The sequence below is a fragment of the Hippopotamus amphibius genome, chromosome 2, assembly GCF_030028045.1.
Source record: "Hippopotamus amphibius kiboko isolate mHipAmp2 chromosome 2, mHipAmp2.hap2, whole genome shotgun sequence".
Taxonomy (NCBI): Eukaryota; Metazoa; Chordata; class Mammalia; order Artiodactyla; family Hippopotamidae; genus Hippopotamus; species Hippopotamus amphibius.
Genome location: NC_080187.1, coordinates 200,416,414 through 200,433,515, shown reverse-complemented (window position 1 = coordinate 200,433,515; position 17,102 = coordinate 200,416,414). Strand labels below are relative to the sequence as shown.

Here is a 17,102-nt window from a genome sequence, read left to right as displayed (position 1 = left end):
AATGTGACCCTTTTGTTAGGCAGTTTGGTAGTATGTATCAAGACCTTTAAAATGTTTGACCTTTTAGCTCAGTAACTCTGCCTCTGGGAATCCAACTAAAAGAAATAATGGTAGAATGTATCAAAGATTTATGTAAATTTCAAAAATAAATAAAAATAAAAAGGTATCCATTGCAGTTAGACCTTACTGATTTTTTTCTTCCCTTCTGAGACAGTGACCCCTGAAAGAGCAAATTATCCTCCTTTTCACAGTCTAAAATAACTTTAAGATCTGCTCTAAGGGAGAGTCCACAAGATTCCATTGTTCTTCTGATGAGAAAATTACATTTAATCGGATGACCTGAAAACCTTATTTTACTTCCTGTTTATGTAACTCTGTATTCTTTTTGACAGCATGATTCTGGAACAGAGTGCACTCCAGGAGAATCTAAGAATTTAGGACAAAAAGAAAATGGCAATTACATCATGTATGCAAGAGCAACATCTGGGGACAAACTTAACAACAATAAATTCTCACTCTGTAGTATTAGAAATATAAGTCAAGTTCTTGAGAAGAAGAGAAACAACTGTTTTGTTGGTATGTATATTTTCCCAGCATTTTATTACAAATATTTTCAAACATTCAGAAAAGTTGAAAGAATTATATAGTGAACACCTATGTACCCACCACCTATATTTTACAGTTGTTAGCACTTTAATACATTTGCTTTATCACATGTGTCAATCTATTCATCTCTCAATCCATATTTTTTGCTGCAATTTAAAGTGGATTGTGAATATTAAACACTTTAGCCTACGTACGTAGAGTTCAAGTAAAGTTTAATATTGTTTGTTGTTCTCTTTTGTTTTTTACATAAGTGCAATACACAGATCTTAAGTCCACCATTTGATGAGCTTTGACACATACATTTACCTGTGTAACCTGAGCACCTATCAAGGTGTACAACATTGCTATCAGCCCAGAAAGTTCTTTCATTTCCTTTCCCCATCAATCTTTGCTCTCTCCCTGCAACCATTATGCTGATTTATTTCTCCATAGATAAATTTTGCTTGTTTTATTTCATATAAATGGAATCATACAGCTTGCACCCTACTGTGGAAGGCTGCTTTCACTCAGCGTACTATTTTGAGATTCATTATTAGTATTTTGTACTTTTTTTTTTCTCCCTGCTGAGTAGAAGTGCATTATATGAATATATCACAGTTTGTTTATCCACTCTCCTATTGAATGGAACACCTGGGCTTTTCAGGTTTGGGCTAATATGAATAAAGTTGCTATGAATTTTTTTCTTACTGTGGTAAAATATATATAACATAAAATTTATATTTAGACTAATTTTAAGTATACAATTCAGGGGCATTAAGTACATCTACAATGTTGTGCAACCATCACTGCTTTTCCACTTTCAAACTTTTAAAATTACTCCAAATAGAAATTCTTTAACGATTACTCAATAACTCCTATTTTCCTCTCTCCCCAGCTGCTAGTGACCTCTACTGTATTTTGCATCTCTGTGACTTTGCATGTTCTAGGTACCTCATATGGTGGGATTATGCTTTTGTATCTGGTTTGTTTCACTTAGCATAATATATCCAAGATGCATACAAGTTTGTAGCATGTATCAGAATGCCATTCTTTTTTATGGCTGAATAATATTCCATTATATGGATATACCACATTTTGTTTATCATTCATCTGTTATGCCTCTCTTGGGGCATTTAATATGTTCTAAATATTCTACCTCGTATATTATGTCTTTGGGGGTCCTTGTCCTATTTTACAAGATTTTAAGTTACTTGAGGCAAACACTGAGGCCTGCTCTCATTGCATATAAACAGCACTCTCATAGATGAGTTAAACATGTGTCAGCAAAGGAGAAAGAATTGAGGAAGGTTTCCAGATAAGCATGGCTTTTTGTTTTTTTTAGCAGCTTTTTGGTTTTTTTGAGGTATAATTGAGATAACACTATGGCCTTTTGTCTTTAGTTGAAGTTTATACAGAGATAATTTAGATTCACATGCAGTTGTAAGAAATAATGGAGATTCCATGTACCCTTCACCCAGTTCCCCTCAATGGTAGCATCTTGCAGAACTGTGTAGTATCAATACAATATTACATATAACAAGGATATTGACATTGATATAGTCCGCAGATCTTATTCAGATTTCCCCAGTTTTTCTTGTTCTCATTTCTCTGTGTGTGTGTTTAGCTCTGTACAGTTTTATCATGTGTAGGTTTATGTGTCCATCACCACAACCATGATAAGGAACAGTTCCATCACCATAAGTAACTGCTGGTGTTGCCCTTTTATAACCACACCCACCTCCCTCCTGCTGTCCCTTCATCTGCCCCATTAAACTGTTCTCTATTTCTAAAATTTTGTCACTTCGAAAATGTTATATAAATGGAATCTTACAATATATAACCTTTGGGATTTTTCACTCAGTATGATGCCTTGGAAATTAATTAAAATTGTTGTCTGTATCACTGGTTTGTTCCTTTTTATTGCTGGTGGTATGTGTGTACCACAGTTTGTTCACCTTTTTTTTTTTAAATTAAAGGCTATTTGGGTTATCTTCAGTTTTTGGCAGTTATGAATAAAGAAGCTATTAAGTTTTTCATGTGAATATAAGTTTTCATTTCTCTGGGGTAAATGCCTCCAAATCCAACTGATGGATCAATATAGCAAGTTGTTTGTTTTTATTTATATGAAACTGCCAAACTGTTCTCCAAAAGGCTGTGCTATTTTACATTCCCACCAGCAGTGTATGAGTGATCTAATTTCTCTGTATCCTTGTCAGCTTTTGGTGTTTTTATTCTATCCATTGTGATAGGTGTATAGTGATATTTCATTGTAGATTTACTTTGTATTTTTCTGATGATTAATGATGTTGAATATCTTTTCATATGCTTTTTTGCCATATGTATATCTTCTTTGGTGAAATGTTCATGTTTCTTGGCCGTTGAGATTTTTTTGTTTTGTTTTTTTTCTTTTGAGTTTTGAGGGTTCTTTATATAGTCTGGATGCTAGTCACTTGTCAGATATTGGTCTGCATATATTTTCTTCCCATCTCTAGCTTGTCTTTTCATCCTTTTCAGAGTCTTTTCACAGAGCAGAAGTTAAATTTTGATGATGTTCAAAGTATTAATTTTTACTTTTATTGATTGACTTTTTCTTACAAAGCCTTCTTTTCCTTTTAAAATTATATTGATGTTATCATTTTTGTTACTGTTGTTGTTATGACTGGTAGTTTTTCTAAATCTTATGAGTGTAGAATTGACACATAGATTCTTCATTTGTAAACTGGGTTTTCACAATAAACTTTCTGGTGGAAAATGTCTTTAAAAGTGAGCATATTTGTCTTTCTCTGTCTGACTTACTTTACTTGTTATGATAATCTCTAGGTCTATCCATGTTGCTGCAGATGGGATTACTTCCTTTTTTAATGGCTCAGTAATATTCCTGTGTGTGTGTGTGTGTGTGTGTGTATCACATCTTCTTTATCCATTCATCTGTTGATGACATGTAGGCTGCTTCTGTGTCTTAGCTATTGTAAATAGTGCTGCTATGAATATTGGGGTGCATGTATATTTTCAAATGAGAATTTTCTCCAGATATATGTCCAGGAGTGGGATTGCAGGATCATATGGTTTTAGTTTTTTGTTTTTTTAATTTATTTATTATTTTTTGGGGGGTACACCAAGTTCAATCATCTGTTTTTATACACACATCCCCATAATGGTTTTAGTTTTTTAAGGAATCTCCATAGTGTGCTCCATAATGGCTGCACCGATTTACATTCCCACCAACAGGGTAGAGGATTCTTTTTTCTCCATACCCTCTCCAGCACTCATTATTTGTAGACTTTTTAATGATGGCCATTCTGACTGGTGTGAAGTGATACCTCATTGTAATTTTGATTTGCATTTCTCTAATAATTAGTGATATTGAGCATCTTTTCATGTGCCTGTTGGCCATCTTTATATCTTCTTTGGAGAAATGTCTATTTAGGTCTTCCCATTTTTTGATTGGGTGGTTTGGATTTTTGGTGTTTTTTTTGGTGTTTGTTTTTGATATTAAGCTATATGAGCTGTTTATATTTTGGAAATTAAGCTCTTGTTGATAAAACTGTTTGCAAATCCCATTTGTTTGTTTTTTGGTTTTTGTTTTGTTTTCTTTTTCTATTTTTTTCCTTGCAGTTTTATTGAGATACAATTGACATATAGCACTGTATAAGTTTAAGGTGTACAGCATAATGATTTGACTTACATGTATCATTTTTATTTCCATTACTCTAGGAGATGGATCCAAAAAAATATTGCTGCGATTTATGTCAAAGAGTGTTCTGCCTATGTTTTCCTCTAGGAGTTTTGTACTATATGTTCTTATATTTAGATCTTTAATCCATTTTGAGTTTATTTTTGTATGTGAAGTTAGAGAATGTCCTAATTTCATTCTTCTACATGTAGCTGCCCAGTTTTCCCAGTACTATTTATTGAAGAGATTGTCTTTTCTCCCTTTTCTCCATTGTATATTCTTGTCTCCTTTGTCATAGATTAATTGACCATAAGTGCATGGGTTTATTTCTGGGCTTTCTATCCTGTTCCATTGATCTATATGTCTGTTTTTGTGCCAGTACTGTACTGTTTTGATTACTGTAGCTTTGTAGTGTAGACAAATGTCAGAGAAAGACAAATATCATATGATATCCCTTGTATGTGGAATCTAAAAAAGGATACAAATGAACATAATTACAAAACAGAAATAGACTCACAAACGTAGAAAAGAAACTTATGGTTACCAAAGGGGGTAGCAGGGTTGGGGACTTGGGGGGAGCTAAATTAGGAGTTTGAAGTTAATATATACACACTACCTATATATAAAATAGGTAAACAACAAGGACCTACTGTATAGCACAGGGAACTATACTCAGTATCTTGTAATAAGATATAATGGAAAAGATTCTGAGAAAGAAATATATTCATGTATGTATGTATAATTGAATCACTTTGTTGTAAACTTAAAACTAACACAACATTGTAAAATAACTATACTTCAATTAATAACCTAAATAAATAATATTTACAAAAAGAATATTAACATTTACAAAAAGAAAAAAATGAGCATATTGCTTTTTAGTATTATGGAAAGGAAATTTGTTTCTCAAATTATGATGAAATATATACCTATTATAATTTTTGTATTAAGTAGCACTTTTTCCCTGTATTTAAGCTGTTAGCAAATAGCTAATTTGAATATTTCTGTATGAGGTGAAAACTAATGTGAAGTAAATACTGCATGAATGATTTTGTCTTTTATCATTTTTCCATTTCTCCTAAATTCTCATGAATTGTAAAATGATTATTGCTAAACTTTAGAAAAGTCATTATTATTTACTTAGTATGTATGTGCATATGCATGCTTCTAGTTTTAGAGAACAAAAGAGAGGGTATAAAATGAAAGAGAGGGGAATTCTCTGGTGGTCCAGTGGTTCATACTTGGCACTTTTACGACCGAGGGCCCAAGTTCAATCCCTCATTGGGGAACTAAGATCCCACAAGCCTCTGGGCACGGCCAAGAAGAAGAAAAAAGAAAGAGTGGGATGGAGCTTCAGTTACCTCTAAAATGTCCTTTAATCTTTGATGTGGTCAAGGATAAGAATGAGGCTTCTGAATACAAAGCTAGGCTTTCTAGAATTTTTTTTTTTATGGCGCACGGGCTTAGTTGCTCCGTGGCATGTGGAATCTTCCTGGAGCAGGGATCGAACCTATGCCCGCTGCATTGGCAGGTGGATTCTTAACCACTGCGCCACCTAGGAAGCCCTCTAGAATATTTTTGATTCAGATGTGCCTTGTTTTGGGTTTCTGTGCTTGAGATATGTTCCCTTCCACTTACTCAGTTCTCAGTTTGAAGGCTGTGCTACAGCTGTTTTCCACATTGGTTTGGTATAGCAGAAAGAAAAGAGCACCAGAATTTAGATCTAGGAAACCTGGGTTTAGTTGGTGTTTTGCCCATACTGGGGCATATGGTTTCCAGCAAGTCACAAATTCTATGAAAGTTAGTTTTCTTTTCTCTAAAATGAAGACATTTGATTCTTTTCATTTCTCTGCAGATGCTGAAGTTCTGTGATTTTATGTTCTTACTAAGAGTAGCATTCTTGTTCCAATTTTAAACTTCACCGGCAAATCAAAGAACTTTAAAAAAGAGCCTAAAAATCCTGAAATTATTTGCTATGCTTAGACCAGACAGTCTAACCTTAATGAACCAAGATTTGACACAATATTGTTAGATGCTGTGGAAATACAGAAGGTATAAATAATACATGGTTCTTCCCTTAAGGAGCTTGGTCTCGCTGACAAGCAAAACTAATGTACATTAAAAAAAAATTACTAATTGACTAGTATACAGTCAGCCAAATAGAATGTGAGAAATTCCATAGGACAAAATGACCAAATTTCTTTAACAATTAACAGTGTAAAAATTAAAAGAGAGGAGGGAATCTGTTACATATTAAAAGGACTTAAGAGTAGCACAGACATATATATACTACCAACTGTAAAATAGTCAGTGGGAAGTTGTTGTATAACAAAGGGAGTCCAACTCGAGGATGGAAGATGCCTTAGAGGACTGGGGCAGGGAGGGTGGGGGGGACTCGAGGTGGGGGGAGTCAAGGAAGGGAGGGAATACGGGGATATGTGTATAAAAACAGATGATTGAACTTGGTGTACCCCCCCAAAAAAAATAATAATTAAAAAAAAATAAAATAAAAGTGGTGTCTAAATGGAACATTACTCAGCTGTAAAAAGGAATGAAACTGGGACATTTGCAGAGACATGGATGGACCTAGAGACTGTCATACAGAGTGAAGTGAGCCAAAAAGAGAAAAACAAATATCGTATATTAACACATATATGCGGAATATAGAAAAACGGTACAAATCAACTGGTTTGCAAGGCGGAAGTAGAGACACAGATGTAGAGAACAAACATATGGACACCAAGTGGGGAAAGCAGGAAGGATTGGGGGGGGGGATGAATTGGGAGATTGGGATTGCCATATGTACATTACTAATAAGAAAAAAACAAATTGTACACTCTAAATATATGCAGTTTATTGTATGTCAACTGTATCTCAATAAAAGTTCTTAAAAAAAATTAAAAAAAAAAAAAAGGACTTAAGATATATGTCAACCAGAAGCAACCGTGGGGAGAGGGGTTGGGGGAAGCTTGTGTGAAACTTGGTTCAAATAAACTTAAAGAGGTAGTGGCAGAAAATTGAACATGGATTGGCTATTAGGTGCTATTAAGCTTACTGTTAATATTTTTGGATGTGATAATGGTATTATGGTTAGATTTTAAAAAGAAAAAAACTTTTTTTCGGTTAGATTCATCCTAGAATATATGTAAGAGCAGATGAATATGTTAGATGGAGTTGTTTACATATTGTTGAAGTTGTTAAAGCTAAGTGCTTGGCACATGGGAGTTCATTATACTTTTTTTAAAAATTAATTAATTAATTGGCTGTGTTGGGTCTTTGTTGCTGTGCGCGGGCTTTCTGTAGTTGCGATGAGCAGGGGGGCTATTCCTCGTTGCGGTGCACAGGCTTCTCAGTGTGGTGGGTTTTGTTGTTGTGGAGCACAGGCTCTAGGCATGCGTGCTTCAGTTGTGGCACACAGGCTCAGTAGTTGTGGCTCGTGGGCTCTAGAGCACAGGCTCAGTAGTTTTGGTGCACAGGCTTAGTTGCTCCGCGGCATGTGGGATCTTCCCAGCCCAGGGATCAAACCCGTGTCCCCTGCATTGGCAGGCAGATTCTTAACCACTGTGCCACCAGGAACATCCCAGTACTTATTATTTTACTACTTCTGTGTATGTTTGAAATTTTCTAACAGAAAAGTTTTAATTTTTTTCTGGTTGATGAAGCACTGACTTACTTTGTACTTATGTACTATCAATATAAATAGTACAGTCATTGTTCAATAAAACTCAGTGTGGCATGGCCTAAATAGAACGCTACCACTCCTGGAAGGGACCTTAGAAGGGAGCGGGACCTTAGAAGGGAGCGTTAGGTCAAATTCCCTCACTGTACAGATTAAGAAACTAAGGCCCCCAAAAAGGGAACTGACTTGCCTAAGGCCACATTGCTAGTTAGTGACTGAGCCACTGTTATAATTAGATCTCCTAATTTCCTGATTCCTCGTTTGTTCTACTTTTCTTATTCTTCAACGTTTTCCTTTTCCCTTTTGTTCTGAGGCTTTAAAGAGTTTGTGAATTTTAAATAAAATTAGTATCGCATATGGTGCTTATTTTGTCTTACTTATTTTCTTCAGAATCTGGCCAACCTATCTGTGGAAATGGAATGGTAGAGCAAGGTGAAGAATGTGATTGTGGCTATAGTGACCAGTGTAAAGACGAGTGCTGCTATGATGCAAACCAACAGGAAGGGAAAAAATGCAAGCTGAAACCTGGAAAGCAATGCAGGTATCTTGCTAATTCCAGTAGTGTTAATGTTCCTATTAAGTCACTTGAAGTTATGTCAGTTATGTCTGATTTAAAACTGAGATTATGAGGTGTATGTGGTTTTGGGACTTTGTTATTTGTTGTTGCTTTATTTTTCCGAGTAGCATTATTTAGTGCACTGTTGTTGGCAGATTGAACTACTTGTAATTGCAGTTTGTTTGGTGGTTGTAAAAAAGGGCATGCAGAGGATGCTCGATAAAATACGTATTGTTTAGTTCCTAACTTTAAAAATGTGACTTCCGTCAGTATTTTTAGAATCTTAACTTTAAATACTTAGGTAATATGGATTCCATACACTCTTGTAACATAGTGTCATATTATTTTGACATCATTATTTATTTCACTTGTCAAATTATTTTGGTAGTGATAGATACACACGGTGGAATATTGTTTGTGCAGTACTTTTAAAATGAGTGTTCTGTGTATCCTAGATTGATTTTAGTGTATAAACGTGAGAAAAAATGATAAATTGACAAATTTGTGGTGTATCTATGGAAGACAGTGATGACTTGCCTAATTTTAATCCATTTTCCATTATAGCCTTTTACTAAAGGCAAATAGAATAGAATAAGAATGCTGAATATAGGATGCCTTCATTATAAAAACAAGATTTTTAATCACTTTTCTGTACTTATTAGAATGTTGAAATTTAGTAGCCTCTTATTCCAATAAGAGTTGTATAACAGTAACATACTTAGCATTTAAAAGATGAGATTTATGATTTAAAAATTAGGACTGTATCCATCCGTATAAGAAATATCCTGGTGATTTTCTTTACTCACCTCAATGTTTCTTCTAGTCCAAGTCAAGGTCCCTGTTGCACAGCACAGTGTGCGTTCAAGTCGAAAACTGAGAAGTGTCGGGATGATTCAGACTGTGCAAAAGAAGGAATATGTAATGGCATCACAGCTCTCTGCCCAGCATCTGATCCTAAACCAAACTTTACAGACTGTAATAGGCATACACAAGTGTGCATAAATGGGGTAAGCATTTGATTTGTATGTTTTTTATTTAGTTTTATGAAACCTTTTTCAGAATAATTGTTTGTTGACACTTAAAGCCACATAGTTAAAGTAATTAATCTCAGTCCCAGTTTCAATATCCCTATCCATTTCCTCACAAAGCTGTGAATGCATTATGTGGCGTAAATGCCTAGTGGCATTTGATTAGTTACTGACTTGTCTTTCATCTTTCTGCTGCATGTGTTTGATTCTCTCTAGAGAAAAACAGTATGTAACTAGGCATGTAACTTTGTACTGCTTTTAAGTTTTATAAATTAATATTTTAATACCTAAATAAAAGAACTCTTGGTTATTTCCTCTGAATGTGAAGCCTTTAAAGCTTTCTTGGCTAAATTAATCACTTTCCTCTACATGAGGAAAATTTCATTTTTCTTTTCTTATAAAGGAGCCATAATAACCAACATAAAGTTGATGCTCATCTAATCTCCTTCTCCGTTTTTGTTTTGTCTAGATTTTTAAGTTAGCATTTCTTTAAAGATCTACTATCTTATTTGCATTTCCTCTTTTTAAGATGTGTTTATATGGTCCATTTCTGATACTAATCTATGCTTTTCCCCCCTGACTTGTATTTCTACTTAATTATTTTTAGCATTGGAGGCGTCTGTTACTGTGAACAAGAAGTTTGACTGTATAGGGATTAAATAATTGGTCTTTTATTTTTCTTTCAGCAATGTGCAGGTTCTATCTGTGAGAAATATGGCTTGGAGGAGTGTACCTGTGCCAGTTCTGATGGCAAAGATGATAAGGAATTATGCCATGTCTGCTGCATGAAGAAGAGTAAGGCTTTTAAAATACAAGAGTATAAAATCTGTTTCAAAAATCTTATTTTCTCCTAAATTTTAAGTGTTAAACTTTGATATACAGTTGGGACAGAGAATATCCAGCTGAACTGATCCTCTTGAGAAATTTTTGAATGTAGTATAGCATTGTGTTTCTAGTATTATGGTCCCTACAGTGTTTTTAAAATGATAAACTAGACAAAACCTGCCAGCGTTTTTGCAATAACTAATACAAACACCGTTAGAAGGATTTAAAGCCATTGTAGACACTAAGTCAAGAGTTGCTGGTTGTTTGTTTATGTTGTAATATTTAAGGTGAATTACCAGTAGTATTATCCAGTCTAATGAAAGTCTATGTAACATGTCACAGTGATGATTTTAGGCAGTTTCTTCCTTTCCTTCCTCCCTCCCCAACTAGCTTGATAGGAAGTCTGATCTCCACCTTCTGTTTGGCACTTCTTTTGCAGTGGACCCATCAACTTGTGCCAGTACAGGGTCTGTGCAGTGGAGCAAGCACTTCGTTGGTCGAACCATCACCCTGCAACCTGGGTCCCCGTGCAATGATTTTAGAGGCTACTGTGATGTTTTCATGCGGTGCCGATTAGTAGATGCTGATGGTCCTCTAGCTAGGCTTAAAAAAGCAATTTTCAGTCCAGAGCTCTATGAAAACATAGCTGAATGGATTGTGGTAAGTATAGTTTTTATTTATAAAAAAAAGGCTTATCTTAAAATAATTTGATCATAATTTTACTTGGTTAGAGGTCACCAATGTTTTGAGAAAATCACTTCTTTCCTGTTTATACTAGAATTATAGTTGACCCTTGAACAACGTGGGTTTGAAGTGCATGGGTCTACTTATAAGCAGATATTTTTCAATATAAATTCTACAGTAGTACACAGTGTGGAATTGGTTGAATCTGCAGATGTGGGGGAACCATGGATATAGAGGGGACTATGGATGTGGTGGGCCAACTATGATTAACCCAGCTACATTCAAGTGTCAGCTGAATTTTATCTGAAGAATGATTTTTAAAGTTCAAATAGCCTTGAGTATTGTTTTCTTCTAAAGTGATCAGAATTTCCACATGTGTATCATTCATAGATTTGGTTGGTAGGTGATGGGAGTCATTCTGTTTCACTTTGCTCCCTAGTTTATGTCCTAGACGGGTTACTTTCTCCTTTGGTCTGTATGATTACAGTATTGTCATGGAACTTTTTCTTGAAGTTGTTTTGGAAAGCTCTGCTTGCTTTTTATACTTCTCCCTCGTCTCAGTATGACAGGTAGCCAGCTCTTGGTTCTACTTTGCTGAGCAGGAGAGATGAAAGATTTTCTGAAGGTTTTTTTTTTTTTTTTTTTTTTGATGTTTTAGTGTAATTTCTGGGTCTTCGTCTTGTCTGTGATAGGAAATGTTGAACAGGGTAAGATCAGATACAGAGCCTTTTGCAAATTTTTTAATGATTATGGTTGTTCATTCAACATAAATCTACTGAACTGTATTATTTTGAAGCTCACATTTTCCCCAGTTGTACAAATGTTGAATTACCTGAAATTTTTGAAGATTGCTGAAAGTGACTATCTCTAGTCACTTAAATATTTATGTTTCTAAGTGTTTACATTAAGATAACAGTAGGAAACTTGCAAGTGATGTGTTTGAGAGTGTGCTATGCCTGAACTGAATGAGTTTGCTTTGGAAATTGACTTAGAAGTCAGCTTCTCCCCCCTTGCCAAATCATTTTTTACGTTTTTAAATGTGTATTCAGGACTGAGGATGCCTTAAAAGCACACACCAAAATAGTCCTCTGTCTGGGTTGTCAGCCCCTTTGGTACTGTTGTAGTAAAAATTTACAATAAAATTTTTGGAATTATTTCTAGCATTAAAATGGTGTTTTAGGAAGAGTAGTACTTTGTGTGTTAGAATATGTGATTTTTAGATATGTAATGACTACATAGTGGGAAGATTGTTGAAGTTGGATTTTAGGAGACCTAGGTTTTAAACCAAATAATTGGGTCTCCTTAAAACGTTATGTATTACTCATTTTTGTACTCCTGTGCTGGGTGTATATTGCATGTATTCAGAAAGTATCTATTACATGAAAGGCGCCTTCTGGCACAGGGTAAAGTGAAAAGAGTACAGGCTTGGAATTACACAAGGATTCACATCATCCTTCTGACATTTGACATTTCTGTGACTCCAAGTAGCTTGCGTTTCTTGACCCCCTTACTTGCCTGTTTTTAACTCAGATCCAGTTCTTATTTTCCTTTTTTTCTGATTATCTCTAATAAGGAAAAGTTGAGACCTGGTGTACTTGTCTGCTATGGGAAACAGTGTGTTCACAGAAAAAATCTGATAGTTGGAATCTCAGAGTTATGTTCTGTTGAGTTTATGTTGTGCCAGATGTTTTAGGTTTTCTAGATAGTAAATCATAATATTTTTTCACTTTCCTCCATTATATCTAATTGTGGCTCATTTTATTTAGAATTTCAAAAACTCATTCCTATTTTAAAATATTTAATAGAAATGATCTTTTTAGTTAAAGTGTTTTTAAAACCTTTTTTCATATTTTAAATTTGAGGATTTTGTGAAAAGCTTCTTAAAATGAATTTTAGCAATGTGAAGTCTTTTCTTATGCTCTGGAACTGATCAGTCGGACACTTTTAGGTTTATGCAAGTTTGCCTTAAGTGAGTATGGAATGCCGTTATTTTAAATCAGTGTTGACATTCACATGCCACCCTTTCAAATAGCATGGTCCATGATGCCTGAAGAGTACCATTCGGCTGTTGCTGCACTTGTGGGCATTAATCAGGTCAAACAGTAAGGTAAACAACAGCCATTTCCTTATGAGTTATTTGTCTCATTTGTGTTACTTGCAGAGTTCATTTGCATAGCAGAGTTCATTTTGTTACACTGGTCTTTCATCATGTATAAGGAAAGTGTCCTTCTAGTTAGTAATGTAAGGTTATTAGTTTCCTCTGGTATGAGAAGCTGTGAAAGGAATGACCGGTTAGCTTCACTGGCTTTTCTTTCCATTGGTATCCGGTGGCTTTTTTGTCTCCTTTCCGTAGCTGTGGCAGCTGTCCCCAACCTTTTTACCACCAGGGACCAGTTTCCTAAGGTAATTTTTCCATGGCAGGCGTCAGGGGTGGGGGTGGGGGTGGGGGGTGGGGTGGTTCAGGCCGTAATGCGAACGATGGGGAGAGGCAGACGAAGCTTCGCCCGCTTGCCTGCCACTCACCTCCTGCTGTGCTGCCCTGTTCCTAACAGGACTGTGGCCTGGGGGTTGAGGACCCCTATACTGTGGCATCTTTTTTCCTCATGAGGGTAGAGTGGGAAGAACCTCAACAGTTTAGTAGTTCAGGGCATCAGTTACTGACTGCTACTGGCACCATGGAAATAAGGTTATAAAGACTTTTACTTTCTTTTCTGGGGAAAAGTTGTTTTTGACAATAATGTTTGAATGTAGGCTGAGTGCCTACTGTGTGTCTCTCCAGGAGATAATGATAAACATCCCTTGGATTTATCAAGGAGTCATCTAGTACTTGAAAAGTTAGAGAGCATTCACCAGTAAATCTAAGACCTGTCTCACTGTGTCCTTTTCTTTAAATGGATACATTGGTAATTCTTTTTCATTTTCTTCCAGTTACTGATGTGTTCACATTTTCTGCACCTTTTCTGTTAGGTTTGACATAGAAAACCATCTTTGACCTTGATTTTTTTCAGATTTATCATTGTATTTCCCCCATACTTTAAAATAATTGCCTGTTAGTTTGTGGCTTTTTTCTTTTTAATTTGTTCAAATTTATCAGGAGTTCATCTTTTTATTATTATTTTGACAAGAATCAACTGTGTTTCTCATTTTTGAATTAATTTTTTCTCTCTTATTTTGCTGTGTTTTATGAACTTAGATATTAAGTATCTGGTGTTCTTCATGAAAGATTTAGAGCAGTGTTTCCAGGTGCTTCACAGAACACTAAATCTGTGGGTTTGGTGGTCAAATGAATCTGGAAAATATTGCATACTATAGTCCCCTCTAGGAGATTTATGATAATATTGTGAGAAGTCCTGCAATAAATCTTTTTTTTTTTTTTTTTTTTTTTTTTTGGCTGCATTGGGTCTTCGTTGCTGTGCGCCAGCTTTCTCCAATTGTGGCAAGCAGGGGCCACTCTTTGCTGCGGTGCGTGGGCTTCTCATTGTGGTGGCTTCTTTTGTTGTGGAGCACGGGCTATAGGCGTACAGGCTCAGCAGTTGTGGCTCGAGGGCTCTAGAGCGTAGTCTCAGTAGCCGTGGTGCACAGACTTAGTTGTTCCTCGCATGTGGAATCTTCCCAGGCCAGGACTCGAAACCTGTGTCCCCTGCATTGGCAGGGAGGTCCCTGAAAAATCTTTTTCACTGCATTTTCCAAACTTACCTGACCTTTATTCATGTCGTGCATGAGAATCACCCAAAGGCTTAGACCAATTAAGTTGGATTCTCTTGGGATAGAGCATAAGTGTTTGGGTCATATCAAAGCTCCCAACTCTCAATTCTGATGAGCAGCTGGGATTGAGGACCAACCATTCATGTAGAATAGGGTTTGGCAAACTGTGGCTCATGAGCCAGATTCATCCGACTGCCTATTATTTATTTATTTATTTATTTGGCTGCATCGGGTCTTAGTTGTGGTACATGGGATCTTCATTGTGGTGTGTGGGCTCTTCTCTAGTTGTGGTGCATGGCTTAGTAGTTGCGGCACTGGCTTAGTTGCCCCTCAACATGTGGGGTCTTAGTTCTCCAACCAGGGATCGAATCCACTTCCCCTGCATTGGCAGGCGGATTCTTAACCACTGGACCACCAGGGAAGTCCCCCCACTGCCTATTTTTGTATGGCTCACAGGTTAAGAATGGTTTCACATTTTTAAGTAGTTGAAAAAAATCAAAATAATATTCTTTTGAAAATTATATAAAGTTCAGATTTCATTGTCCATAAGTAAATGATTTATCAGAACATGGCCATGCCCATGCAGTTACATATTTTTTATGGCTGCTTTTGCACTTTGAATAGTTGCAGCAGAGACTGCATAGCCCCACAAAGCCTAAAATATTTGTCTGGCCTTTGATAGGAAATGTTTGCCAAGCCCTTATCTAGACCAGTGCATCTCAAAGTGTAGTCCCCTGACAAGCAGCATCAGCATCACCTGGGAACTTGATAAAAATGCAGATGATCAGGTCCCACCTGGACCCACTGAGTCAGTATGTGATGGTGCATGCTAAATTTTGGGAACCATTTTTACAGTCTCTGCAATGTAATGACTCCTTTTTATAAGACCTGTAACAGAAATTTTCTACTTTGTCATCCTGCTGTGTTGAAAATGGAAGGTGGTTGTAGACCTTGAGTCCTTCGTTGCCTAGTAGAATAGGCCTCATGGATATCACTGCTGAAACCTTAACAACAATGATGCAGTGTTGTCACAGGGCTTAGCGTCTGGTAAGGAGTCAGTATGCATTTACTAAATGAATGAAGCAGATTACTCAAATATCATAATTTATATGGAAAAGAAAAAATTGTACATATTATCCTAACTTTGAAGTTGTCATGTTTTCAGGTATCTCTCGGTGGTATTTTAACCTGCTTGTCCAGGCTGAGTTTAAAGTAACAAGATTAGTAGCTAGTTGCTTTCTGCTTGGCAGATTGGTGAGAGGGGTGGCGCAGGGTGTTGAAGGATAAAAGAACATGTAGTCAGAGTCCAGACAGTGGTGTCTTCTGAAGGATAGAAGAGAAGCTTTCTGCCCCTGCAGGATGGCATAATTAGTATCATGACAAGGAACTTGGGCCCCACGTGGTCTTGTGACCAACAGGAAGTCTAGAGTGCTTCGCTGTGAGTGAGCTATCGTTAACACTGGAAATGCACTGAAAGGATTCTGTGGTTGACAAGATCATCTCAGTCTGCAGAGACTTGACTGCTTGTCTTGCCCCTTCCCCCTCACAGTTTTTTGGGTGAAATCTGTTTTATTGTTTTGTTATCCTGTAGGTCCTTTTTGTTTATTTAGATTATTAAATAAAAAACTATTGTAATTAGAACATAATGAATTAGACTGGTAAATTTTGACCTTTCATTTTTGTCATTTTTACTTCATTTTTCTACGTTGTGTTCTTTTGGCCATATAGTGGATATATTGAACATCATGTGTCTTTCTTATGTAGAGTTATTTTCTCAGACTTGATTTAGTACTGTTTAACTTCTAAGCTGTTTTTTTAAACTTTTGGCTGTCTGTGTCTCTTAAATTTCACTTAACATCCTTGTATCTACGAAAGACAAGAGCTTGGCTCATAATTTACACTCGCTAAATGCTTTTTGAATGAATGACAGCCCTCTTATATTTCAGTAACAAGTGGACAAATTGTGATCTCTTTTTTGAGATGAAACACATATTTTGCATTTATTAGCCTGGTTGGTATTCTTTTTCCCAGGTTTTATAGTGTCTGTAAAAGAGAAAACGTGATTTAGCATTTACCACTCTCTGATAATCCTCTTTTAAAGGGAGCATTTAAAAAATCCTCTCTACCAAAGGTGACCATGTGTACTAAGGCTCTCAAATACACTATTGTTTTATTTTGTTTTTTTTTCTTGCTGTCTTCTATCCACTGCGATATTCTGTTTCTAAAAAGCTACTATCATTGTCACAAAAACATCTCAGCTTTGGACTTTTGAGGTATATAGTTACCTGGAAGATTTTAGAGGAAGACGAGAAACACTGCTAGATGGAACTAGAAATTCTCAAGGACCTGGGGTGCCACATTTTTGTA

At 36.1% G+C, this 17,102-nt stretch overlaps 1 protein-coding gene across 1 annotated transcript in view; it reads left to right on the top strand.

The window, feature by feature from the left end:
- The window catches only part of ADAM10 (ADAM metallopeptidase domain 10), a 135,880-nt gene that overhangs the window by 103,494 nt on the left and 15,284 nt on the right, over positions 1-17,102 (top strand). The window contains exons 10-14 of the mRNA XM_057722546.1: positions 393-576; positions 8,328-8,478; positions 9,317-9,500; positions 10,208-10,316; positions 10,786-11,006. Of these exons, the coding sequence (XP_057578529.1) occupies positions 393-576; positions 8,328-8,478; positions 9,317-9,500; positions 10,208-10,316; positions 10,786-11,006 (849 nt within the window). The remainder of the gene's footprint in view (positions 1-392; positions 577-8,327; positions 8,479-9,316; positions 9,501-10,207; positions 10,317-10,785; positions 11,007-17,102) is intronic.